Source organism: Monomorium pharaonis, unplaced genomic scaffold (assembly GCF_013373865.1).
Source record: "Monomorium pharaonis isolate MP-MQ-018 unplaced genomic scaffold, ASM1337386v2 scaffold_152, whole genome shotgun sequence".
NCBI classification, from domain to species: Eukaryota; Metazoa; Arthropoda; class Insecta; order Hymenoptera; family Formicidae; genus Monomorium; species Monomorium pharaonis.
Window position 1 is genome coordinate 15,195 of NW_023415420.1, and position 24,943 is coordinate 40,137.

The 24,943-nt window shown below is 35.5% G+C and overlaps 4 protein-coding genes across 8 annotated transcripts; 1 reads left to right on the plus strand and 3 right to left on the minus strand.

Annotated features, from left to right (window-relative positions):
• Positions 1 to 1,723: 1,723 nt before the first annotated feature.
• Positions 1,724 to 4,395, minus strand: LOC105830632. Its single transcript, XM_036294273.1, has 2 exons — positions 2,839 to 4,395; positions 1,724 to 2,725 (listed from the first exon to the last, which is right to left on the minus strand). Exons 1-2 carry the CDS (start codon positions 4,393 to 4,395, stop codon positions 1,724 to 1,726), a joined length of 2,559 nt encoding a protein of 852 aa, XP_036150166.1.
• On the minus strand, positions 2,641 to 6,183 carry LOC118648061. Of its 2 annotated transcripts, XM_036294269.1 has the most exons (3): positions 5,790 to 6,183; positions 4,534 to 5,500; positions 2,641 to 2,725 (listed from the first exon to the last, which is right to left on the minus strand). In XM_036294269.1, exons 1-2 carry the CDS (start codon positions 6,013 to 6,015, stop codon positions 4,545 to 4,547), a joined length of 1,182 nt encoding a protein of 393 aa, XP_036150162.1. In that variant the 5' UTR covers positions 6,016 to 6,183; the 3' UTR covers positions 2,641 to 2,725; positions 4,534 to 4,544. The 2 variants fall into 2 exon arrangements, with proteins under 2 accessions (XP_036150162.1, XP_036150161.1); XM_036294268.1 differs by lacking the exon at positions 2,641 to 2,725 and having other exon boundaries at positions 3,774 to 5,500.
• LOC118648062 lies at positions 6,182 to 24,943 on the plus strand. Of its 4 annotated transcripts, none has more exons than XM_036294271.1 (3): positions 6,182 to 6,577; positions 6,702 to 6,847; positions 23,924 to 24,173. In XM_036294271.1, exons 2-3 carry the CDS (start codon positions 6,768 to 6,770, stop codon positions 24,165 to 24,167), a joined length of 324 nt encoding a protein of 107 aa, XP_036150164.1. In that variant the 5' UTR covers positions 6,182 to 6,577; positions 6,702 to 6,767; the 3' UTR covers positions 24,168 to 24,173. The 4 variants fall into 4 exon arrangements, 3 of the variants coding, with proteins under 3 accessions (XP_036150164.1, XP_036150165.1, XP_036150163.1); XM_036294272.1 differs by lacking the exon at positions 6,182 to 6,577 and adding an exon at positions 24,181 to 24,943 and having other exon boundaries at positions 6,586 to 6,847; positions 23,924 to 24,093; XR_004965154.1 differs by lacking the exon at positions 6,182 to 6,577 and having other exon boundaries at positions 6,586 to 6,861.
• Positions 7,754 to 11,426, minus strand: LOC118648060 (NAC-alpha domain-containing protein 1-like). The gene is made up of 3 exons (XM_036294267.1): positions 10,930 to 11,426; positions 9,986 to 10,854; positions 7,754 to 9,477 (listed from the first exon to the last, which is right to left on the minus strand). The coding sequence occupies exons 1-3, from the start codon at positions 11,198 to 11,200 to the stop codon at positions 9,010 to 9,012; spliced, it is 1,608 nt and encodes a 535-aa protein (XP_036150160.1). The 5' UTR covers positions 11,201 to 11,426; the 3' UTR covers positions 7,754 to 9,009.

Consider the following 24,943-nt stretch of genomic DNA (forward strand, 5'->3'; position numbering starts at 1 on the left):
TTAATTACTGTTGCTACAGTTATGAATATTAAGAGCTGAAATTTTGACAGCGTTTTATTAAATAGTTAAAGTAACCTTTTCCTAAAGTTCAAAGCGATTCATAAAGATTGACCACTGTAAACGTGTTAATAAAAGCAGTATTACTCGAGAGCGGCGCGGCGGCCGGCGACGAGTGCGCGCGTGCACGTCACGTCGTCTGCTAGCGCGTGGCCAGACACCCGCGTACAAAATGAACCTGACGGCCTATTCTGTAACTCGTTAAGGGGATGCTGGAGTCGTCTGTTTTACCGATTGAACGTTATTATTTTTAATTAGGCCTATTTTTTTACTGATTTCATAGAATTAAAAATCCTTCTCCAGAATTAAAGTATAGACAATAACAAATAGTGCCTCCCTATAATTTCATGTAAAAAACGAAAAAAGTTAGAAAATTATACTTTTGTGCAGTCGTCTCGTATCTTTCATCTGCAACACATAAGTTTTAAAGACTCTGTACGTACAAATAACTAGTACGCACTAATCTTATTACATGAAAGAATAATAAAATGCTTGCAGAAATGAGCTAGAAGCTTTGGTATAAGAAAAAAGCCTCAGAGAAAATTTCGTATATATGTGTGAGTGAAGAATCGGTCCGAAGCGGTCCGAGGATAGAAACAGAGCACTAGTTTAGTTGCAGAATATCATGATAGGTGGTGCTGTAATCAAATGTGCGGTGAAGTGCATCATTGGATCATATGATAATCTATCGACCTAATTAGACTTGAGGTCGGTTTGTATTTTTCAGTCGATTTTCACGATTATCCCTATTCCTCTCGTTTCGTAGCTTTCTGACTGCTTGTGAGAATGTAATGTGAAAAAGTAGCGAGTTCTTGCGAGTTGAACAGGCCTGATATATACATATGCACGCACGTACACATATACGCGCACGCATTACTTTGAAAACTACGACACGATTGTAAAAGTCGATAACAAAAGTAGAATATTGTAATTTTTTTTCGTTTTTCGAATGAAATTGTGGTTAGCACTAAATTTTATTATCTATACTTTAATTCTGGAGAAGGATTTAGAATTCTGTTTACTCAATAAAAAGATTTCCCTAATTTAAAATAACAATAATGTGAGATCGTCTCTGCGAGTCCTAGAAGCAGGATTGCCATGCAGGACCGTCTATGGGCGCTTCAGCGCCATGGACACGGCACATGTATAAATTTGACCGATCAAACGATCTCGGAGAGAGATGTTCGATCGTAATTATATGAAGAGTCTCGTTCGAGCGATTAACAAGTAGTACCGTCTTCGGTACCCGATGGCGCCACAGGTTTCAGAGTTACTTTTTTCCTTCCCCCATGTATCCCCTGCCTTTGTTCTTCATATAGTTTAGAGTTCCAAAGTTTGCAAATAAAAATTACTATGACTTTGGGTCGGGATAATTGATACTCTGGGGTGGGAGTAATCGCTCGAACGAGACTCTTCATATAATTACGATCGAACATCTCTCTCCGAGATCGTTTGATCGGTCAATTATATTCAAGTCTCGTTCTCACGATTAACAAGTAGATGTTTAGAGAGATAATTTTTATTTGGTTAGTGTATATTTTATTATTTTTTTTTTTTTGTAAGCAACATATGGAAGTAGAGAGATACACGCTTTCGTGACTTTTACGCATTCTCACAAGTTTTTTTTTTTTTTTTGGGGGGGGGGGGGAATTCTATTGCACGTTTGCTATGCAAAGATCGCTTTTACAAAGGATTTTTTTGTTGGAGGAATAGTTTTATTATAGTATTTTGCGAAGACCTGAGAATTTTTTGACCAGCCGGCTGTTTTCCGAATAGTTTCCAGGTCCATTCCCTTCCTTAGTGCTGCCGATGTTACTGCATGTCTCGTAGAGTGTGCTGTGAATTCTTCATTTATACCGCAGCGATACAATGCTGCCTTAATCCATCTGCTTATCGTTGCTGTGGATGCCGCCCTTGTTGGTTTTTTAATTGTAACGAACAGGTCATCTATGTTACCTCTCAGCTGAGCTGTTTTCTGAATGTAGGCATCGATTGTTGACGCGATGCACAGTTTGGGGTTTTCTTTGTAGACTGGTAAGACTAGTAGGGGTTGGTATGATCCTGGGCGGGAAGTTTTGATTCTGTTCGGTATCTCTATCTCGTATTCTTCTGTGTTACGTTTAATATTCGCTAATTTGATTGACGCTAGCGTTTGCGCTCTATGCGCCGTGCCCAATGCAAGCAGTAGCACCAAGCGCTGAGTCAGGTATTCGAGGGTCAGTTCCTTCAGGGGGTACCACTCTTCGATTTTTCGCAGGGCTATATTCACGTCCCAGGTTCGATCATATTTGGGCTTCGTTGGTCTCAGCATAAATATTCCCTTGAAGAGTCTAGAGATGTTGCTGCTTTTTCCGACGTTGTTTTCGCTAATCAGCGAGATTGCCGATCTCATCGAGTTGAGAGATCCATACGCCGCTCCTTTTTCGAATTTTTCTGTTAGGAATTGGATTACGTCCACCTCTTTTGGCCGATACGGGTCCAGTCCCTGGCTCGCACAGAAGGACCACCATTGTTTTAGGGGTCCCGCGTACTGTTTATGTGTTGATTCGGTCAATGATGCCTCGAAGATATTGAGGGATGTGCTTGGTAATCCTTTCCTTCGGAATGACTCCCGGATAATTTTCCTGCCATCAGGGACATCTTTGCTGCTAGTGGGTGTTGTATGGACCTACAAGGGGATAAGAGTAGATTTGGTGAAGGCTTGAATATCAAAGGTTTTTCGATTAGTAAGTTCATGAATAAAGGGAACCACGGTTGGGTGGTCCAATACGGAACTATAACTATGCCGGCCGCTTGGTCCGCTACGATTTTTCTGAGGGTTTTTAATATAAGAGCGAATGGCGGGAATGCCCAAAATAGCCCTTGCGAATGCCAATTCACCGTGAATGCATCAATTGCCCATGCTTCTGGGTCGTTTTTCCAAGCTAGGAATTTTTTGCATTTGGTGTTATTTCGTGTAGCGAATAAGTCGATCTCCGGGTGTCCGAACTTTTCTACCACTCGACGAAATGCGTGGTCGGCCAGCTCCCATTCCGTGTCTATGTTTGTTATTCGAGACTCGCGGTCCGCCTCCGCGTTATCTCCGGACTTAATATATGAAGCCGTTATCCAAATGTTCCTCGCCTCACACCACTGCCAGATCTCCTTCGCGATCTTATGTAGGTTTGGGTGTTGTACACCTCCCATTTTATTTACATAAGCTATTGCAGTAGTGTTGTCAATGCGCAGTAATATTTCAGAGTCGTTATAATCCTTTGCAAAACTTTTTAAGGCAAGTAGTACTGCTTTGAGTTCGAGTCGATTAATGTGCCATTTTTGTTCGGGTTCCGTCCAGAAACCTCGAGCCGTTCTTCCTTCGTGGAAGGCGCCCCACCCTGTGGTGGACGCGTCGGAAAAGATTTCGTGCTTGTACCGACCCTTTCTAATAGGGTTTGAAGATTTTATAATGTTGTCCTTCCACCAAGTTAAGATCGGCTCGAGCTTCTCTGGGATGCGGATTATTTTGTCATAATTATCATTGTTTTTTAGCAGTTCTAAATATCTAACGCGTTCCAGTTCTTTTGTATATAAGCGACCGTATTTTATTGCTGGGCAGCATGCGTTGATTGAACCCACAAAGCTTGACCATTGGCGAATGGAAACGCTCTTCCCCGAGCTAAATTTCTCCAATAGATCTAAAATTTTTTGCTTCTTTGCTTCTGGCAGTTCTAGTGTCATTTTCCTTGAATCGTATGTTATGCCTAGGAAGTCGACTCTCTGACTCGGTTGGAGGCTGCTTTTATTGTAATTTATAATGAAGCCTAAGTGTTCTAGTAGTTCGATTGACGCTGTTACATTATTTGTACACGACTGCCTAGATGAAGCGACAAGTAGGATGTCGTCAAGGTAAATAATAGACAATAACCCTTTTTTCCGTAGTTGGTTTACAACCGGCCTCATGACCTTCGTGAATATCAGAGGGGCTACGTTAAGGCCGAAAGGCAAACAAACGAATTCGAAGTACTGACCTTGAAATATAAATCTAAGATATTTTGAGGAGTTCTTGTTTACTGGGATCAGAAAATATGCATTTTCCAGGTCTAATTTTGCCATATAACAGTTATTGGAGATTAATTTTTCCGCCGTGCGGCCATCTTCCATTTTAAAGTGCTTTGTCCGAATAAATTCGTTCAGCTTCCTTAAGTTCAATACGAATCTGTAACTCCCGTCAGATTTTGGGGTTAGGAAATAAGAGGATATAAACTGAGGTTCCTCCGGCCTACACCGTCTAATAGCTCCTAATTGTAACAGATTGTTAATTGCCCCTCTGATATCCTCGAAAGTCTGGGATCCGTGCATTAAGGGGGCCGTTGGGAATGTTGTCTGCCGAGGTTGTGCCGAGAATCGAATCTTGTAGCCTCGTACGCAGTTTAGTACGAATTTATTTTTCGTCACTGATTCCCATTTGTGAAAGAAAAACTTTAGGCGGCCGGCTACCTTTCTCTCCTCTAGCGAGCATGGTGGTTCTGTCGTGTTGGTCTTGAAAGTGCATGTTTGTTTCCTTGGGAGTATCTCTGTCGGTCCTTGTAACGCAGAGATTTCTGAGGGGCTCCTTTCCTCGCCTGCTGCGCGACGCCCCTGGGTCTCATCGGCAGGCTCTTCCTGTTTCCCCAATTAGGAGTCTTCAAGGGTCTTTTGCTGTGCTGGCGCGGAGCGAGGTCTTCTACCACCTTATCTAGAGATTTGGTGTGCTTTAGCCTTTTGAATAAGTCTTCCCCAAATAAGTCTTCCGTTATTTCTGACTTTTTGAGTAGCTCTCGATATTTCTCGTCGATGCCAGGAAGTATAAAGGCTCTTCGCATAACCGAGTGTTGGTAGTGTAGGCCTGCTAACAGCTTGCCTGCGTTACCTAACAGGTGCGTGAGCATGCTTGAAATGTCGTCCTCTTCTAGTTCCAGAATTAGAGAAATGGACTTTGCCACTGCTATCATTGCTGAACCCAAGGCGTTCTGTGCAGAGACGAAATGTTTATCTCTGTTTTTGGCCGTACTGGACATATAGGCGAGGATCTCTTGGTTCAATTTTGGGGCCTCTGCATGTAGGCCCCCCTTTCTTGGGAATTTTTTCATAATTTCGTCTCGTAATTCGTTCTCCTTTTCCTCGCGCTTCTTATCTTCCTCTTCGTCTCCTTCATACAGGCCCTTGCGCAGCCAGATATTCCATTCTGCGATTAATGCTGGGTGTAGGGCAATATTATCCGATTGAGCTGGTTCTGCTTTTAGGCACAGGCGTTCTCGGGTTTCGTTGCTGAGCTTCACTATTGTTTCTGCCGCATTCTCCTCGGTGTTTTCTATGTCCGTCCTACTTTCCTGCTCGGTGTCTGAGCCCTCTTCTGACGTAGAGGAGTTTGATCTTGGCTCATTTTCGGTCTCGTCCGCGGTGCTTAATTTTTCACTCGTGACGGCTGCCCAAATAAAAAGAGAGAGAAGGGGGGTTAGCCGGTGTGCGGTTGACTCGCTATAGTGTGCGATCTGTCCCCCCTCGAGTGGAGGCTCATCGCCGCGAGATTTTATCGTACGATCTGTCCTTCCTCTAGTGAAGGCTCATCGTCGAATTTTTGACCGTGCGGTCTGTCGGGAGTGCGATCTGTCCTCCCTCGAGTGAAGGCTCATCGCCCTGGGGTGTCGGGTCTGCGCGCGCCACTGGTTTCTGCATGCTTTTGTCCCCGCGCTCTGCTCAGTTCTGTTACTCACCAAACACTTTGTTTTTCATATCCGAGACAACCTCTGCAGGGGGTTCTGTCCCCTGCGCGGTTCGACCGCGTGGTGTCCTAACCTCCTCGGTTGCAGCACGCGACGCGGTCGCCGCCCGTGGTTTCGTAGCCTCTTCGCTTTCCGCCCTCGTCAGCTTTTTCAGTTTCTTCCGCAAACTTCTCATCTGCTTCTGCATGTCTTCTATGTCCGCTTTCCTTTTTGACATCTTACACTAATTTCTTATACTCTGAGATGTGGCTCCTTTGAGCACAAAAAACGTTATGAAGAACAAAGGCAGGGGATACATGGGGGAAGGAAAAAAGTAACTCTGAAACCTGTGGCGCCATCGGGTACCGAAGACGGTACTACTTGTTAATCGTGAGAACGAGACTTGAATATAATTAGATAGTGAAGCAAAAACTTGGCTCGCATTTTTACTGTGTTTTCAGAACTTTATGTTTATTCACAAACGTATAAATAAAAATGCAATAATATGACTTGGGCATACTAAATTTTTGTACACCAATTTTTTTTATTAATAAATGTTGTTATATGGTATCAGCAATACAATATTATTATGGTAAGGAGCCAAAATCTATAAAAAGAGAGGAGATAATGTTGACAATAATGAAAAATCTCTAGAATTTATAAATTTATTTCTGAAGTTGACAACACTGTGGTGCATTCAGGAGTAGCACGGAGGTATGTAGTGCAGAGCCGTGATTGTGACAGATGGTGCATGGAAAATCAGAATAACCTCGCGGAGATGACAGGTCAGCCAGACGCAGGTTAGTGATAAATATTAAACTTTATGAGATTATTAATTTACCCAGATAACCAAATCTGAAAAAGCAGAGTCCCACACAGCGGATTCATGGCCAACTGTGTCTGCATTGGGCTTGTGTTTTGTAGACAGAATCTGCTGAACAAAATCTGACAGCATATTGGCGGCAGAAAAGCAGCAGATCTGTGCATCGAATGCGGTCTCTGTCTGCGGAACGCAAGCTTGGTGCGGACACAGTAGGCTGTGACTTTGCTGTGGGATTCTACTTTTGCAGGTTTGGTTATCTAGGTTAGGATCTTTACAATATAAGTTACTGTAAACTGTCTTTGCTGTTTAACTCTGACTGCACTTATTATATAAAGATTATCTTTTTTATAAAATTATGTGATTATGTATTTATTATTAATTAATAAATACAACCAGAGTTAAACAGTCATTTTACAGTAACTCGTGTTGTAAAGATCCTAAATTAATAATCTCAGATCAGTCTTTCTGTAATAGTATCGATATTACAATGTGAAATAATATTATTATTACCAAAATACGAAGAATAATATAGGATGATTATTTCTTAAAAGATATTAATGTATAAATACTTTTTCGTAAAGATTTAATGATCATACAGACAGATATGAAAAGTAAAAGGTTAATTAGTAATCAATCTTTTACTTTTGATGGGTCTGTATTAATTAGTAATTAATCTTTTACTTTTGATGGGTCTGTATGATCATTAAATCTTTACAAAAAAGGATTTATTTCTTTTAAGAAATAATAATCAACCTATATTATTCTTGGTATTTCGGTAATAATATTATTTCACATTGCAATATCGATACTATTACAGAAAGTCTTATCTGAGATTATTAATTTAGGATCTTTACAACACGAGTTACTATAAAATGACTGTTTAACTCTAGTTGTATTTATTAATTAATTTAATTAATAAATACATAATCACATAATTTTATAAAAAAGATAATCTTTACATAATAAGTGCAGTCAGAGTTAAACAGTAAAGACAGTTTACAATAACTCGTATTGTAAAGATGCTAAATTAATAATCTCATAAAGTTTAATATTTAGCACTAACCTGCGTCTTGCTGACCTGTCATCTCAGTGAGATTATTTTAACTTTACATGCACTATCTGTCGCAATCACAGTTCTGCCTCTATGCTACTCCTGAATGCATCACAGTGTTGTCTATTTCATAAATAAATTTATCGATTCTATACATTTTCCATCATTGCCAACCTTATCCCCTTGTTTTTTATGTATCTCCTTATCATTATTATAGATGTAACATCCTAAATATTATATTCGTAAATAGTCCTATATAAAAATTATTTTTTAAAAATAATAAAGTATGTTGTTTTGTTGAAACGGGCAAGATGAGAGTTGGATATTGATATAAAATCATATTTGTATCCAACTCTTGAAAAAATAAGAATGTTGTTTTGTTAAAACAGGAAAGATGAGTGGATACAGATATATTATTATTTTATATTTTCTATTTCAACAAAACAACATACTTCCTTTTTTATAATAATTTCTATATAGGACAATTTACGAATATAATACTTATATAGTATGTTACATTTAAAATAATATTGTATCATGATCCCATATAGCAATCAGATTTTATAAAAAATTCGATTTATTTAGTCTGTTTACTTTTGCACAGTATGTACTATTTATTCTTAACATCGTTACAATATTTTTATTTCTTTTCTATCTATTTATATAATTGTTGCAATTCTCTCTCTCTCTCTCTCTCTCTCTGGGAGTGGGAGTGGGAGAAGGAAGGAGAAAGAGGAAAAGGGAGATATAAGGGCAGGGGGAAAGAGAAGGAAGGAGAAAAAGAGAAAGGGAGAGATAAGGCGAAGGAGTGGGAAATGCAAAATTTCTGAGATGATATATAACTACATGCGTGTATATTGAATAAAAAAATTTATTAGTTCTATTTAATATAGTTTTTATTAACCTGCATTTTTATTATACATACTTAGAATGTATACATATTTATTGTATATAATATTTAAACATATTTAACCAAAAACAGAAATTCTCTTTTAATAAAAACACAAATAGAATTTGCAATACTTTTGAACAATTAAAATCTTTTAACTGTTATTCTTACTGTTATTAACAAACTTTATCTAAATTTTACCGCGTATCTCATCGGGGGTGTGTGTGTGTGTGTGTGCGCGCGCGCGCGCGCGTGTGTGTGTGTGTGTGTGTGTGTGCGCGCGCGCATTAGAGAGAGAGAGAGAGAGAGAGAGAGAGAGAGAGAGAGAGAGAGAGAGAGAGAGAGAGAGAGAGAAGGGGGGCATGCGCGCGAGTACCTGTCTGTTCATGATGTGTGTGTGCGTGCGTGCGTGTGTGTGTGTGTGTGTGTGTGTGTGTGTGTGCGTGCGTTTGTGTGTGTGTGTGTGACACTAATAGTACCGCGGAACGTATCCTTGCATCGCGGGTGCTGCCGGAACGTATCCTTGCATCGCGGGCGATGCCGGGACGTATCCTTGCATCGCGGGCGATGCCGGGACGTATCCTTGCATCGCGGGCGATGCCGGGACGTATCCTTGCATCGCGGGCGATGCCGGGACGTATCCTTGCATCGCGGGCGATGCCGGGACGTATCCTTGCATCGCGGGCGATGCCGGGACGTATCCTTGCATCGCGGGCGATGCCGGGACGTATCCTTGCATCGCGGGCGATGCCGGGACGTATCCTTGCATCGCGGGCGATGCCGGGACGTATGCTTGCATCGCGGGCGGTGCCGGGACGTAGCCTTGCACAGGAGGGGTTGCGATCATTCTCGCTGGTGGTGCCGGTGGATCCAATGCGTACTTCCTTAATTTTTTTTTTTCTTTTTGAATTAGACGATGCACCGTTTGAGTTATTTTCTGAAAAAAATTGAAAGTTTTATTTTATTAATAAAATTAATATTTTGTATTTAAAATTTAATAATATAATAAATATTATTTTAATACAAAGTTAATTATTTTATTTTATAAATTTAAACTATGTTTTTATTTAAAATTTTATAATATAATATAATATATATTTATTTCAAAATTTTTAAATAATTTATTATTTTATTTAAATATAAATATCTCCTAATTTTTTACTTCGTTTTTAAATATATTTTCATTCAAATATTTTTAAAATACGTAATTTTTTTCTAAAAGTTTATTATAATCTAAGATTTATTATAAAAAGGCTAAATAGCGCAAAGCGCGTGCAATGTAGGCTGCGTTCGGAAACGTCACCCGAGTGCTCTTGGATATCATTCTATCCTTGTCTCACACTCAACGAACAACAATGATAGAATAATACCCGAGAGCACTCAGGTGATGTTTCCGAACGCAGCCGTAATGTTGTAGTATTAAAAAAAATGTGATTGATACATACCTTGTTAATTCCGTCTCGACCCTTCCAAGTAGTAGCCTGTGCCATATAATGTGCCGTCGCTGTCGTCGTCTCTTGTGTCAATAGCGGCGCCGTCGCTGTTGATCTCTCGTATATCCTTTCATGCGCTGGTAGCGGCGCCGTCGCTGTCGTCCTTTCATGCGCTGGTAGTGGCGCCGTCGCTGCCACCATCCTCTCGTACACCGGCAGCGACGCCGTCGCTATCGGCCTTTCGTGCACTGGTAGCGGCGCCGTCGCTATCATCCTTTCGTCCGCTGGTAGCGACGCCGTTGCTGCCACCGTCCTCTCATACACTGGTAGCGGCGCCGTCGCTATCGTCCTTTCGTGCACTGGTAGCGGCGCCGTCGCTATCATCCTTTCGTCCGCTGGTAGCGACGCCGTTGCTGCCACCGTTCTCTCATACACTGGTAGCGGCGCCGTCGCTATCGTCCTTTCGTGCACTGGTAGCGGCGCCGTCGCTATCATCCTTTCATCCGCTGGTAGCGACGCCGTTGCTGCCACCGTTCTCTCATACACTGGTAGCGGCGGCGTCGCTATCGTACTTTCATCCACTGGTAGCGGCGCCGTCACTGTCGCTATCCTCTCGTGGACCGGGAGCGGCGCCGTCGTTATCATCCTTTCATCCATTGGTAGCGGCGGCGTCGCTGTCGCTATCTTCTCGTGGACCGGGAGCGGCGCCGTCGCTTTTGTCCTTTCATCCATTGGTAGCGGCGCCGTCGCTATCGTCCTTTCATCCGCTGGTAGCGGCGCCGTCGCTGCCGTCGTCCTTTTATGCTCCGATCGCAATCCAATCTTTTTATATGGAAGCGGTGCCGTCTCTGGCACGCATGTAATGCAGCCGTCACTCCTAGCTAAAAAAGATTATAATAATTAATTAATAGTAAAATATCTACATACAATAAATATTTGTAATTAAATATACTTACGTCTGCGAGTTCTTTTGCCTTCCACTTTCATGAATTCGGCAGGTCTACACTGTGCGACGGTCGTCAGTACACTGATTTGTGAAGAGAATTTGATCTGACGATCTGATCTCTGACTCCTCTGAGTCTCTGAGCATGGACTACGCGATTGTCTCTTGTTTTTAAACAATCGCTTTCTTTGGTCAACCGTTTCCCAGTCCACAGCCAGGCCTGTGTTGCGATTCCGAACCCGACACACACAAACACACACACACACACACACATCGCGCTCCATCTATCCGTGAGACGTCCCGTGCCGACAAAGTGTCTTTCCGTTCTTATTTCCTCTTCTCTTCTAACTCAGCTGGGACTCCGAAGCAATCGCGATGTCTAAACGCTTTTTCGGCGTCTATCGCGCGAGTGCTGTCAGCTATCACGATTATTACGATCGGGATGATTATAAAAATAATTATATACAATTTAATTAATTGTAATAGAATTAATTGTATAATAAAAAATTAAAAAATAAATTTTAGAAGACTTCAATATTTTTTCAAATTATAAATTAAAATGTTAATTGTTAATTAAAAATAAAATTTAATAAAAAATAGAATAATATAAAAACTTTTTATTGAGAAAATATAGATTTTAATTCTAAACTAAAATATAAATTATAAATTTTAATGCTCCAATAAATTTTTTTAATTGGAAATTAATATTTTAATTTTTAATTGACTTTAGGTTATATTTTATACTCGTGTTATATGCTGCAGAATAGTTTTCACGTTGTATTGCATTTTATAAAAAAAAATTTTAGTAACAAACGTATTCAGTTTTTTATCTTTGTAAATAACACATACGCGCGCTTTGCGTGCGTTTTTATTATATAAATTTTGTTATAAATTTTTTATAAATTTTATAAAAATAAAAGTAAAAATTTTTCATTTTTTTGACTAACTTTTACTGTTACAAAAGCAATGTTAGGTAAGTTAATAAATTTTTTAAAATTCGAAGTATTTTAAATTAAGTCTTTTAAAATTAAAAGTTATTTTTTAAAAGTTAAAAATTGACAAATTTTACATGGAATAAATATGTTGGAACATTAAAATTCTTTAATTCATATTTTTAGTTAAGAATAAAAATCTATATTTTTTTCTACACAAAAACCTATCCTCCAATTCTTGTTGTATTTTTACTTTAATTAAAAATTAAGATCTTTATTTTCAATGTTTGAGAAATATATAAGCCTAAAATAATTTTGTTATTTGTTCTTATTGTATAATTGATTTTTTATTATAATTGACTATATTGTATAATTATTTACAATTATGCGTCAATTATAATTATTGTAACAGCCGGCGACGCCCGCGCGATAAACATACTAGTCCAGTAGAATTAGCATTAAAAAAAAAATTGATAACTCAGGTTTGACTGTGCGTAAAGCACAATTAATATGTGTAGATTTGCAACTCGCAAAAAGCTGGGGGTTATTGCAAAATTACGGGTTGAAGTGAGGAAAAAGCAGTTTTTTTGCTATTTCTTAAATTGTTAATAATTTCTTAAAAATTAACTCAAGCATTTGAAATTATAAGAAAATAGAGCTTTTATGACAATAAAAAAGTGTACCAAATTTTATCAAAAAATATTAACAACTTTTCTTTTCGAGTAATGTCAATTGTTTATCCAAAACGCGTTCTACTAAAATTTAATTTCTACATTTTTGAGACCATGCACGAACCCGAACAAAAGTTTTTTCTCTTATAAAGTTGCAGTATAGTATATCGGCATTGCGAAATGTGTGCAATGCAATTAAGTGTCTGAAATAAACGTGTAAAAAATAAGTCTAATTAACAATTATATAACTTTTAAAATAATAACGCTATCAAAATGCATTTGAAAGGCGCGCAAACAAAAAACTGCTTTTTCCTCACTTCAAACCGTAATTTTTCGATAATTAGCTTTTTGCGAGTTGCAAGTGTATCTATCTTAATCTACACATTGCTTTACATACAGCCAAACCTGAGTTATCAATTTTTTTTCAAAACGGTCCATTTTGAAGCTAATTCTATTGGACTATACGCCAAAAATTTAAAGTCGGAGCTGATTAAAAAACAGAGGAAAAAAGGACGGAATGATACTCTATCGACGGGCACGCTGACGACTAAATGTAACTGACATGAGAGTGTGACGGATAGATAGAGCACGATGTGTGCGAGAGCGTGCTCGGGCTCGAAATCACAGTACAACTAGCACAGCTCACGTGCACGCGCGTGTATACATTTTATTCAATTTTTACTCACACGTATCATATATTTGTAAAATATTTCTTGAAACTTATATAATTTGTAGTATCAAATTTCTTTTATAAACATTATAAAAAATTGAGGTATTTTAATTCATATTTCGTATGGGATATCATGTAACTATGTTTATCTTATCATAAACTATGTAACTTATGCAAATGACATGGATAATTTTAGACATAATTTCAGAAGTAATTATTATAATTAAAAAATTGTTTTAAAAATATTTAATGTTAATTTTTCGTGAAAAAGCTGACAAGTTAATTTTTAATGTCATTTTTGGAAATTATTTTTAACATTTAAGTGTTAAATTTTTTACATATAATAATGTAAATTTATAAATTAGCGCTATACATAAAACTGGACAATACCTATTAATGCAAAAATTGATTATTTATGATTAATTTGTATAAAACGTTATACATTTCTTTATTACGTCTTTATGTGTATAAATATTTTATATTTATTAATTGAAAACGGGAATGTTCTTTCAATATTATTTTAGTAAGAATTTGTATAATGCCTTTCAATGACACAGATTTTGGATAATTATACGCATTATAAACATAAAATTATGCGTGATAATAAACAACGTAATACATAATGTATGAAATATAAAAATATATAAAACATCTAGGGCTTATTCATTACATCGCACAATATTTTTTTTCATATTTTATGTGTTACATTGTGGGTGCGTTCGGGGAGACGCTATTAGCGCTACCAGCATCAGTCCATCTTCATTACTCATTAAAAGTAGAACAAGGATAAACTGATGCTGATAGCGCTAATAGCGTCTTCCCGAACGCAACCTGTATGTTACGTAGCATAAAAAAAAATCTACAGTGGCTCTAGGTAAGCTTTCTTTGCTCCTCATTGCTCTTATTATCGTCCTTTCATACACTGGTAGCGGCGCCGTCACTATATTGTCATCGTTTTGTATGCCAGTAGCGGCATTATCGCCATCGTTATCGCTGTTGCCGTCCTTTCATGCACGGCAATGGGGAATTATTGCCATTTTGGCAAAGGGAAAATTGCCGAATACGTAGCACTCAGCAGTGCTTGGGTTCGAACCAGAGTCAATCTGATCCTTCCGATGATGAGCGGAGCGCCTTACGACCTGAGCCACTGTAGTTGGTAGCTTCTTTTGCTTTAAATTTGACATTTCTCTCACATGTGTCTACCTATGTAAACTTACTATAGGTATTAATATTTTATTTATGACGTATAGATATACATTTTTGGCTATATTAAATAATATACTTACATAATGTTATGTAAATAAATATTATGTATGTAAAATATATATATATATATATATATATATATATATATATAATAATATTCGTGTTTAATTTACGGCTTTTTATAGCTTTTAGTATTATTTTTACATATTATAAACAATACAATTTATGACTGTTATTTAATTAAATATTAACATATATATGTTTCTATATGATTTTTGTTATGAGAAGAAATTAATTAATGTGAGCAATTCATTAATTAGCGACAAAATATTCTATTAATTACGTGCTACATTAGACGTAACAATATTTAGTTATATTTCTATGAACAGCTGATGAGAGGAAAATAAATATCAGTAGGAATAAAGCGGGTATTTTAACTACGAAGGGGGAGGGGGAGATTCCCCGAGCGGGTTGCCTGAGATATTCGTACTTTCGTAGACGCGGTCGAGGGGGGGGGGGGGGCATGCGGATTGGGGAATCTCGCGACACGCCAAAATGAGTGGAAGGGAGAACCGCGTTTTGCAGGCACGTTTCGAGAAATAGCTGAGCGGAGACATCGAGTACAAGCGAGAGAGACAGATTCGCAATAAAGGGAGAGAGCGAACATCTTGGCTGAAGCGGACAGCGGCGGGGTGCGGCGGCGGCGGGCGCCGGCCCCGGAGCGCGATTCTCCCTCTCCCGTTCAGCTGTTTCTCGGGGACGGTCGCGGACCCCGAAACGTGCCTGTGACACGCGATCTCCCCTTCCACTTATCTCGGCGTGTGGCGAGATCTCCCGGTCCGCATCCTCCCTGCGCCCACAAGTATCTCCCGCAACCCGCTCCTACCTCGGAGCTCTGTAATTAGAATCCCCTCTTTATTCCTACTAATATCTATTCTCTAGTGGAAGTCTCGCTAATTTTGACAAACGAAAGACACATACGTATATACCATGACGTATATACCATATCATGACTGTACGTTTGAATGTGTGCATCTTTAGTTTGTCAAAATTAAACGAGATCGCGGAGCGCTCATGCTCTATTTCTTTTCGTGCGCTCGTTCTCTGTTCGTCTGTTTACAAAGGCTGCGGGCCGCTTTGCGGACACTGCAAACGCTTCGTAATATTTTATTAACCAATCGGAACAAAGAATTTTACAAATTGGTCAATCAAAAAATGCTTTGAAATGTTTATAGCATCAAGTGGACCTTAGCCCAAATCACTCGATTATATCAATTAGCTCACACATCGAATAAATTACGATTTATTATTAACAATTTTTCCGTACAATGTAATAACACAATGAAAAACCATTAAAACTAAAATTTTAATAAAAATATATCACTATTACATCTCATAAATTTATTATTATTTTTATTAGTTATATAATTTTATATTTGTTTATATTTATTGTAATGTAACTAATAATTTCTAAATTATCAAACCGGTTAGTTGTAAAATAAATGAAGAAAAATTTGTTATTTGTATATTAATTAATTCCTTGCACTTAATAATTTTTAACTTTTTTTCAACTAATAAATAAAAAATGTATACATGTCAATATTTGAATAAAGGTCATATATTTTATTTTTGATTATATCTAAAAATAATAAAATACTAAAGACCACAAAAGGCCGTAAGTGAAACATGAATTTTACATTATGCATCTATTCTATTATGTATTTTTACATTATTATGTAATATTAATACAAGATAGAATGATAGAATGATATCAAGATAGAATGATATCCAAGATAGAATATCCAAGAGCACTCGTGACGTTTCCGAACACAGCCTATGGTAGTAGCAGATATCTAAATTAAAGCAGGACAAGTCGTAAGCTACAGTGGCTCAGGTGGTAAAGCGCTCCGTTCGTCATCAAAAAGATCAGATTGACTCTGATTCGAATCCAGGCAATGTAAGAATTTTTCTTCAATGCCCACATTTCGGTATCGCCTGCGATGCAAGGATACGAGCATATGACAAGATATATGCTCTCAAACCACATGTTATATGTGTATATATGTATTTCCGACTCCGCTACCGGTGTACGAGAGATTGACAGCGACAGCGACGGCGCGGCGGCGCTGCTACCAGTGTACGAGAGGATGATAAAGAATGACGACGATACGGAGCGCGACAAGGAATGAATAATTCCAATTAGAGCCACTGTAGATTTTTGGAAATTTTTTGCGTAACACATAGGAAATATAGATTACAAAAATTGCCAGTATTAAAAATCTGCATATATACACATTTTCAGCACCAATTAAAAAAAAATTAAAACAGACGATACATAATAAATAAGTCATTGGTGCTATAATTTTTATATATTATTTATATATTGTATTATGTGTTATGTTCTATATTTTTATTATCCATAAATAATATATACTACTTCTGTTCTTATTTTCTGTCGCTACTCGGATATTAACAAGAGAAAGATATCCGTCTCTTTTTCTTCAAGGCTGCCACGAAAATGTGCGTTCGCGGCCAGCACGTTGATACTTGACGAAAGGCACCTATGCTCCTTCTCCCCCCACTTATCTCAAGCGTCGCGGGCGTCAAGCAGATTAATTGATATCAATCATCGATATCATTAATCGTATTATTTATTATTATTTGTTATTTAATTTTTTAGTATTAATGTAATTTATTGTCTTTTTTAAATTATAATAAAATTAATTTCAATAAAAATATTAATCAAATAATAAAAATTTGTAATATTTTATTAAATACACAAATAAAAAAGCTAATAAGTTAGCAAAGATTAAAAAAAAATTCATCAACCTTCACTTCTAATAATATACAATAACAATGTTAAAAAATGTTTTAAATTTATTTTTCTATTCTTTTATTATTATTTATATTGTATATATATATATATATATATATATATATATATATATATGCATTACAATTAATACAATACATTTTATCTATATAATGTTTATTGTGAAATTTTTAAATAAAACTTTAAACTAATTAAAAACTTATCTGGTAAGCTAGACTTCACATCTATAAATAGATGTGTTAAAAATTTCAATAAATTAAATGTGGTACAATAGGACTACTGGCAAAGGTCAATGCGCTATTAGTAGCATCTCATGGGTGGCGTGAAAGCCTAATTTATATTTTTTTCATTAATCTTTTACTAACTTGTCAGCTCTTTTTTATTTGTGTATTTAATAAATTATTACAAATTATTTGATTTATATTTTTATTGAAATTAATTTTATTATTATTTAAAAAAGACAATAAATTACATTAATACTACAAAATTAAATAAATAATAATAAATAATATGATTAAATGATATCGATGATTGATATCAATCGATGAATAATCTGCTTGACGTCCGCGATGTTTGTGATGAGCGGGGGACGAGAGGGGGGGGGGCATAGGTGCCTTTCGTCAAGCATCAACGTGGTGGCCGCTGAACGCACGCTTTCGTGGCACCCTTGGAGAAAAAAACCAAACGAATGTCTTTCTCTAATATCTGATTGTGAGTAGCGACAGGCGCGGTGAGAACGGCCAAGCCGGTCCGACACCCGAGGCATGAACGCGGTCGACTCGGTGCTCCGAGAGCACCCGAAGTGCTCCGAGAGTACCCGAGATGCTAGCGAACTAAATCTAAAACCACTGCTTCTCCGCCGCGTGCCGTCTCGCTAGAGTTAGACAGAGAATAAACAAAAAAGGATAGACGAAACGTCTATACTTTTGTCATTATCCTTTTTTGTCTCACGCTACTGACAAGGGGACCTTACGGGTCATGGATCACCGATTTTTTTATACTTATAGGATTTAAAGATCAGTACCCGGACTTCAATTTCCTAAAGCAGTACGATGCGCTTCTCAAAAATACTCGAGAAAATCGATTTTGAAGATTTCTGATATCTGTAAGTACAGAAAATTTTAACCTATTGTCAGAGCCGATCGTAGCCGAGCGCACAGAGCTCTAGTTTCGTAAGCGTGGAGTCGCTGGTTCGACTCTCGCTCTGGCCTCAATTTTTTTTTCATAAGTTTAAAGTTTTTTTTTTAATCCTATATCTTAACATTTATCAAATTGAAATGCTAATTATTAAATATTTATTCGTTATTTTTTAATAAAAATTAACATCTTTTTATTTTTAATTACTACTTGATTGAAAATGCGAATATTTATAATAAATTAAAATTTGGTACAAAAAATGGAAAACATAAAGAAAATGAAATACTTTTTAAAAGATTACGAGTAAATACAAAAATATAAAAACAAAAATAATATTTATAAAAATGGTTGTTTAACTTTTATGAGTTATTAATTCATGTATGTTATAAATATATAAATAAAATATATTATAAAATATATTAATAATAAATACATTTGACATTACTCGTCAGTATTACATGAGCCAATTTAATTTTTATTTAAAAAATAACGAATAAATATTTAATAATTAATTAGCATTTCAATTTGATAAATGTTAAGATATAGGATTAAAAAAAAACTTTATTAACTTATGAAAAAAAAATTGAGGCTAGAGCGAGAATCGAGCCAGCGACTCCGCGCTTACGAAACTAGAGCTCTGTGCGCTCGGCTACGATCGGCTCTGACAATAGGTTAAAATTTTCTGTACTTACAGATATCGGAAATCTTCAAAATCGATTTTCTCGAGTATTTTTGAGAAGCGCATCGTACTGCTTTAGGAAATTGAAGTCCGGGTACTGATCTTCAAATCCTATAAGTATAAAAAAAAATCGGGTGATCCATGACCCGTAAGGTCCCCTTGTGAGACAGCGACGATGGAGAGATAAAAGTGCATTTGACTCGCGAGCTGAGTTTGGACAAGGAAAAACATTTTTATATAAAATATATATAAATATATAAAGTATGTCTGACATGCTTATACTAGTCTTTTTTTGTAAAATTTATTTGATATACAAAATAATAGTTATACTGAAAAGGTAATAACTATGTAATTTAAATAATAATTCTTGCATTGCTTTTTAAAAAGTTAAGTGTAAAAATAAAAAAATTGTCTATATTTGTATATATTCCGGAATATATTTATATTTACAGAAAACCTATTATATATTTATGAAATATATTTAGAAAATTTTATTATATGAGTGTCTCTAAACATGAGGGTCAATGCTAACAAAGAAATAGAAAAGATCAAGATGAACATAAAGTTCAATATTGTCTTGGGTTAGGTCCACCAATAATCGAGATAAACGTATGGAATCTGCTAAATAATCTAAGTAATTTCTATCGTAATTGTGAACAGTAAATTAATAAAGCTTATCGTACATTCACGATAGATTTTTTCTTCCGTGTTAAGATTCGAGCAGATCAAGCTCTTCCCTCGGTGCGCTCTCATTCGCATAATTTAAAAAATTAATACCTCGATTATTGGTGGACCTAATCCAAGACGTAACTCAAGATAATATTGGACTTTTATGTTCATCTCGATCCATTCTACGTCTTTGATTTTTAAATTTAACTAGTTATTTTTAAAACATAAAATTTAACTTATTAACTTAAAATAATTAATCCAAGAAAGAATTATTCGACTTATATGTTTGTAAAGATATTTAAAATATTTTCGACTTATATGTTTGCTACGATGCATGCATCCATATTTTAATAAGCGTTTAGAGCATCTACTTTAACTAATTACGATGCATTATATCTTTATAATCACGTCGTATAATTGCAGTAGTACAGACATACAATAAAGTAAACAGTGTGCTATACACTGATATAGGCTGGAATTTATAGTCAAGTCTTATTTTTCTCAAGTAATGTCGATACTATTAATATGACTCTGTTATTAATTATATTGATATTGAATAATATTGATGATATCTTAAAACAGAACTAAAAATAATTGTAAATAAGATTTGACTATGAGTAGACCATAATGAGCTGCGCGAACCGCGGACCGTAACGCAATGCGCGCGCTATCACAATACGCTGCGAGACCGGCCGAGACGTGTTTAGTCGCGTCGGTGACAGCGTTTATCGCGACAGTATACTTACAGTGTAGTGTTATTTAGTGCAGTGTAGTGTTTTATAAATATATATATATAGTGTATTTTGAGTCCACACAATGGGCCAAAAATATTTTAGTAAAAAATTGCCTCTTCTCATCACAGATATTGTAAAAAGAAAGGATGGTTTAAAAGGTTAGTAATTTCAATTATCTGTTTTCATGATATAAATGATATGTAACTTATTCACTACCACACATCTTAAAATCTTCCTTAATATTTTACTGCTTTTTCCAATATTTTACGATATAATTATGGAAATAATTATTGAGAAGGTTATGACTTAATATTCAACATACACAATCCAGCTCATAAATTCCAGGACTAAAACCATTAAAACAAATAAACAACAGCAGTTTTATTGGTTATTTACTCAAATAAACTTCTCCCGAAGCAATATTTAGTGAGCACGTGTTTCCAACCTCTTTAGGACATTTTTGCAGAAAACTTCTTTAGCTGGTCTTTTGATTGTTTATTTCTTTTTAGAACTTTAGTTCAGAAACTTATGGATTGGACTGTGTAAGAATTTTTCATACTATAATCTGTACATTTCATTCTTAGAAGTTATAAAAATAATATTTATAATTATAAAATATCAGTCTCTTTCTCTCTCTCTCTCTCTCTCTCTCTCTCTCTCTCTCTCTCTCTCTCTCTCTCTCTCTCTCTCTCTCTCTCTCTCTCTCTCTCTCTCTCTCTCTCTCTCTCTTCTCTCTCTCTCTCTCTCTCTCTCTTCTCTCTCTTCTCTCTCTCTCTCTCTCTCTCTCTCTCTCTCTCTCTCTCTCTCTCATCAGACATTAAAGTTACATGTGTAACGCTGGTAGTGAATATATTACATCCATTTATATTTATTACACACATATAAAAGTGTTTATAACGCCTTGCAAGAATTTTTGCGATCTTGATTCTTTCTCTACAGATCTTGACTACAGAAACAAATATTCTTATGAAAATTATTTAAAAAAATTATAGTAAACAGTACACAAAAAAATAAATATCTTTTGAAGTTGAATTTAAAAAGTAATAGACAAATGGTTTTTATTTATTGTTTTATGAAAAACAAGAAATTGCAGACTTTTCCGAACTTATAAACAGTTTTGTGTGTGTGTACCTATTTGTATACCCAGATAGGGATTCAAAAAGAACTCAATTATATATCACCAATTATGAATTTTTTTTGAGATGTAAAAAAGAATTATTTTTATAAAAAAGATCTCAAATAAATTCATTATTGGTGACATAATTGGTGACGTACAATTGAGTTTTTTTGAACTCTCTGTGGTATCTCGATATGTATCTCAAAATTTTATAATTTTATATTAATATGATTCTTTTTATAACAGGTTTGTTTAAAAGTTGGCCGATAAATAGAAGCGTTTTCACATTTTCGTTGTCTCAATAGAGCGAAACAGCAAATAAATAAAAAAGGATAAATGCTAGATCTGAATGCTTGTCCAAGTTCAATGGAACAAAAGTGCTATAAGAAACTCCTTATTGCTCCAATCATTGTGTACCAGTATTTTATCTAATATTCTGTGTGAAGGTCATAACATTTTACATCACTATCTTTGCTTTTTAGGATAAATATGAATGTTTTATAATATGTCTGTTAATTAAACAGACAAAAGTTGTAAAGTATGTTTTAATATTAGATTGTAATTAACTAGCGTACATAATTTTAACAAAAAGAAAATCTAATACATAATTATTGAGTCATTACACATCTTATTGAAATTTAAAGGTGCAAAAGGTGCATTATAAATTTGTTGTAACAATGTTATGGATTTTGTATAAGATGATAACAAAATACAGCTTTATGAAACATCATAAAAAAGTTATTTTACAAAAGAGCTCTTAAAGGTTGAAAATGTTTACAAAAAAATTGGTGATGAAATGATATATTCAAAGTGTGATGTCCATCTGTATTAAAACTTACATTGCAAGAGTAAAGGCCTTTCAATGCCTCTACTCTATAAACTTGAACAAGTCAACATTTAGCTCAAGCACTTATGTTTATGTTCATTTTTCTGTGTCGTTCTATTGAGATGACGGAGGTATAAAAGCGTTTTTATAAACAAATTGACTTTATTTAAATATATAATAAGTACAATATTAGTTGGATATTATTAGTACGTTAATAACAAAATTTTCTTAAATTAGTAAATGTATTTATTAAAATTGGATTTACTTAATTTACATAAATAATGTTTAAAATATATTATTTTTTTATTATAATAAACTGAAGAATTAAAATTAAGAAATAATTTTTCACATGGCACAGAGAGTTCAAAAAGAACTCAATTGTATGTCATCAATTATGTCAGCAATTATGAATTCTTTTTGAGATCTTTTTTATAAAAATAATTCCTTTTGTATTTCAAAAAGAATTTATAATTGGTGAAATATAATTGAATTCTTTTTGAAGTTTCTGTGCTATCTGACTTCTTGTTACAAAATTTATTGAAATCTAGTTTTAGTTTATTGCATGCAAATACATGATTTATGAAAATAAATAAATATTGTTTATTTTTTAGTAAATTTTTTTCTTAATGTATAATGTTTGTTACAATTATAAAAGACTTTTAATCAAAAATATTATTAAAAAACCAAATAATAGTTAATAACATTTAATGTTTACTGTACGTAATATTCCATATATTTGTAAAATATTTGTAACGTTACGAATAATATTCTGAAAGATAATACAACAGTGAAAGATAATACAAGTAGACCTTTGCTTATTTTCAAATTTGCTTAAAAAAAACAGTGAAAATAGACATTTTTTAATTGTAGTTATTAGTACCAGAGGCGTAAATCGTGAGCTGGTTAGTTGTAAGGAAATGCCAGAGGCGTTTATCGTGAGCTGGCTAGATGTAAGAAAATGCCAGAGGCGTTTATCGTGAGCTGGCTAGTTTTAAGAAAATGCCAGAGGCGTAAATCGTGAGCTGGTTAGTTTTAAGGAAATGCCAGAGGCGTAAATCGTGAGCTGGTTAGTTGTAAGAAAATGCCAGAGGCGTAAATCGTGAGCTGGTTAGTTGTAAGAAAATGCCAGAGGCGTAAATCGTGAGCTGGCTAGTTGTAAGAAAATGCCAGAGGCGTAAATCGTGAGCTGGTTAGTTGTAAGAAAATGCCAGAGGCGTAATCGTGAGCTGACTAGTACAAAAACATTAAATGATAGAAGTGTAGTTTTATTTAGAATTCTTATGAATTAACATATGTAGCTAATTTTTAATGCCTATTTTCACTGTTCTTTTTTAAGCAAATTTGAAAATAAGTAAAGGTCTACTTGTATTATCTTTCACTGTTGTATTATCTTTAGAGTATTATTCATAACGTTATAATAATACAATAAGCAAAAAAACTGTGTAAACTAACATTACGTAAAATTATTTTGAGATTGTTAATTAACATTTTTTATAAGTGTGAAATATGTTTAAACAAAATTATTTTTTACAGGAGGCAGATGTTAAAAGCATTGGCGGCTGAACAAAGTACAACGGTATCTAACGATACTAACGACGAATCTGTCAGTTGTCAGGATTCCATGCAATTACTGCCCGACTCGATGGATTCGACGTTCAGTACTGGAGATACACTGTGCTTACAGCCAATATCAATAATTAAAGGTGAGTGCAAAAATGTACAAAAATGTAAAGACAATAACCTTGTCATAGAAAAAAACAAGCCTTGTAGATACTGATCGTATCTTACAGCATGAGCCTAAAGATGATACTCTTGTCATCGAAAAAAACAGGGCCTTGTAGATACTGATCGTATCTTACAGCATGAGCCTAAAGATGATACTTTTGTCATCGAAAAAACAGGTCTTGTAGACACTGAGCATATCCTACAGCATGAGTCTGAAGATGATACTCTTGTCATCAAAAAAACAGGTCTTGTAGACACTGAGCATATCCTACAGCATGAGTCTGAAGATGATACTCTTGTCATTGAAAAAACAGGCCTTGTAGATACTGAACGTATCCAGCAGTATGAGCCTAAAGAAGATGGCATTATAAATATATCTTTTTTTTCATGAAGAACTGCACCGAACATTTGATAATCACGCGCGAGGAATTGAGTGCCAATTTAAAGACTGGAAGCTCGTAAATACTCGTCATTGTGGATTTAGAACGCAGTTCTTTTACAAATGTAATATGTGTCATTACGAGGCAAACTTTTGGTCACATCCAAAAGATGAAAAAACTATGGACATTAACACTGCTATTACAGCTGGAACCATTACTACTGGAATTGGTTATGCCCAAATGGAAGAAATGTTTGCAGCTGCAAATGTGCCGTGTATGTCTCAAAAAACATATATAAAAAATCGAGAAGTAGTTCTCGAAGAATTTGAAAAAACAGCCTTTGAAAACATGAAAAAGGCAGGCGAACTTGAAAGGCAACTCGCTGTTGAAAGAAACGACGTAATAAATGGCTACGCGTGCATACCCGTAGTAGCAGACGGCAGTTGGT

Bases quoted from the DNA above. Each gene is read 5' to 3' on its own strand.
- LOC105830632 (XM_036294273.1), bottom strand. From the start codon at position 4,395: ATGCACGGATCCCAGACTTTCGAGGATATCAGAGGGGCAATTAACAAT. The intron at 2,726-2,838 runs GTTATAGTTCCG...ATCCCCTTGTAG, and splicing joins CGGACCAAGCGGCCGGCATA to GTCCATACAACACCCACTAG.
- LOC118648061 (XM_036294269.1), bottom strand. From the start codon at position 6,015: ATGTCAAAAAGGAAAGCGGACATAGAAGACATGCAGAAGCAGATGAGA. The intron at 5,501-5,789 runs GTGAGTAACAGA...TTATTTGGGCAG, and splicing joins TATGAAAAACAAAGTGTTTG to CCGTCACGAGTGAAAAATTA.
- LOC118648062 (XM_036294271.1), top strand. From the start codon at position 6,768: ATGCGGTCTCTGTCTGCGGAACGCAAGCTTGGTGCGGACACAGTAGGC. The intron at 6,848-23,923 runs GTTTGGTTATCT...TATTTTTTACAG, and splicing joins GTGGGATTCTACTTTTGCAG to GAGGCAGATGTTAAAAGCAT.
- LOC118648060 (XM_036294267.1), bottom strand. From the start codon at position 11,200: ATGGAGCGCGATGTGTGTGTGTGTGTGTGTGTTTGTGTGTGTCGGGTT. The intron at 10,855-10,929 runs GTAAGTATATTT...AATCTTTTTTAG, and splicing joins AGGCAAAAGAACTCGCAGAC to CTAGGAGTGACGGCTGCATT. The intron at 9,478-9,985 runs GTATGTATCAAT...AATTTTTTTCAG, and splicing joins GTCGAGACGGAATTAACAAG to AAAATAACTCAAACGGTGCA.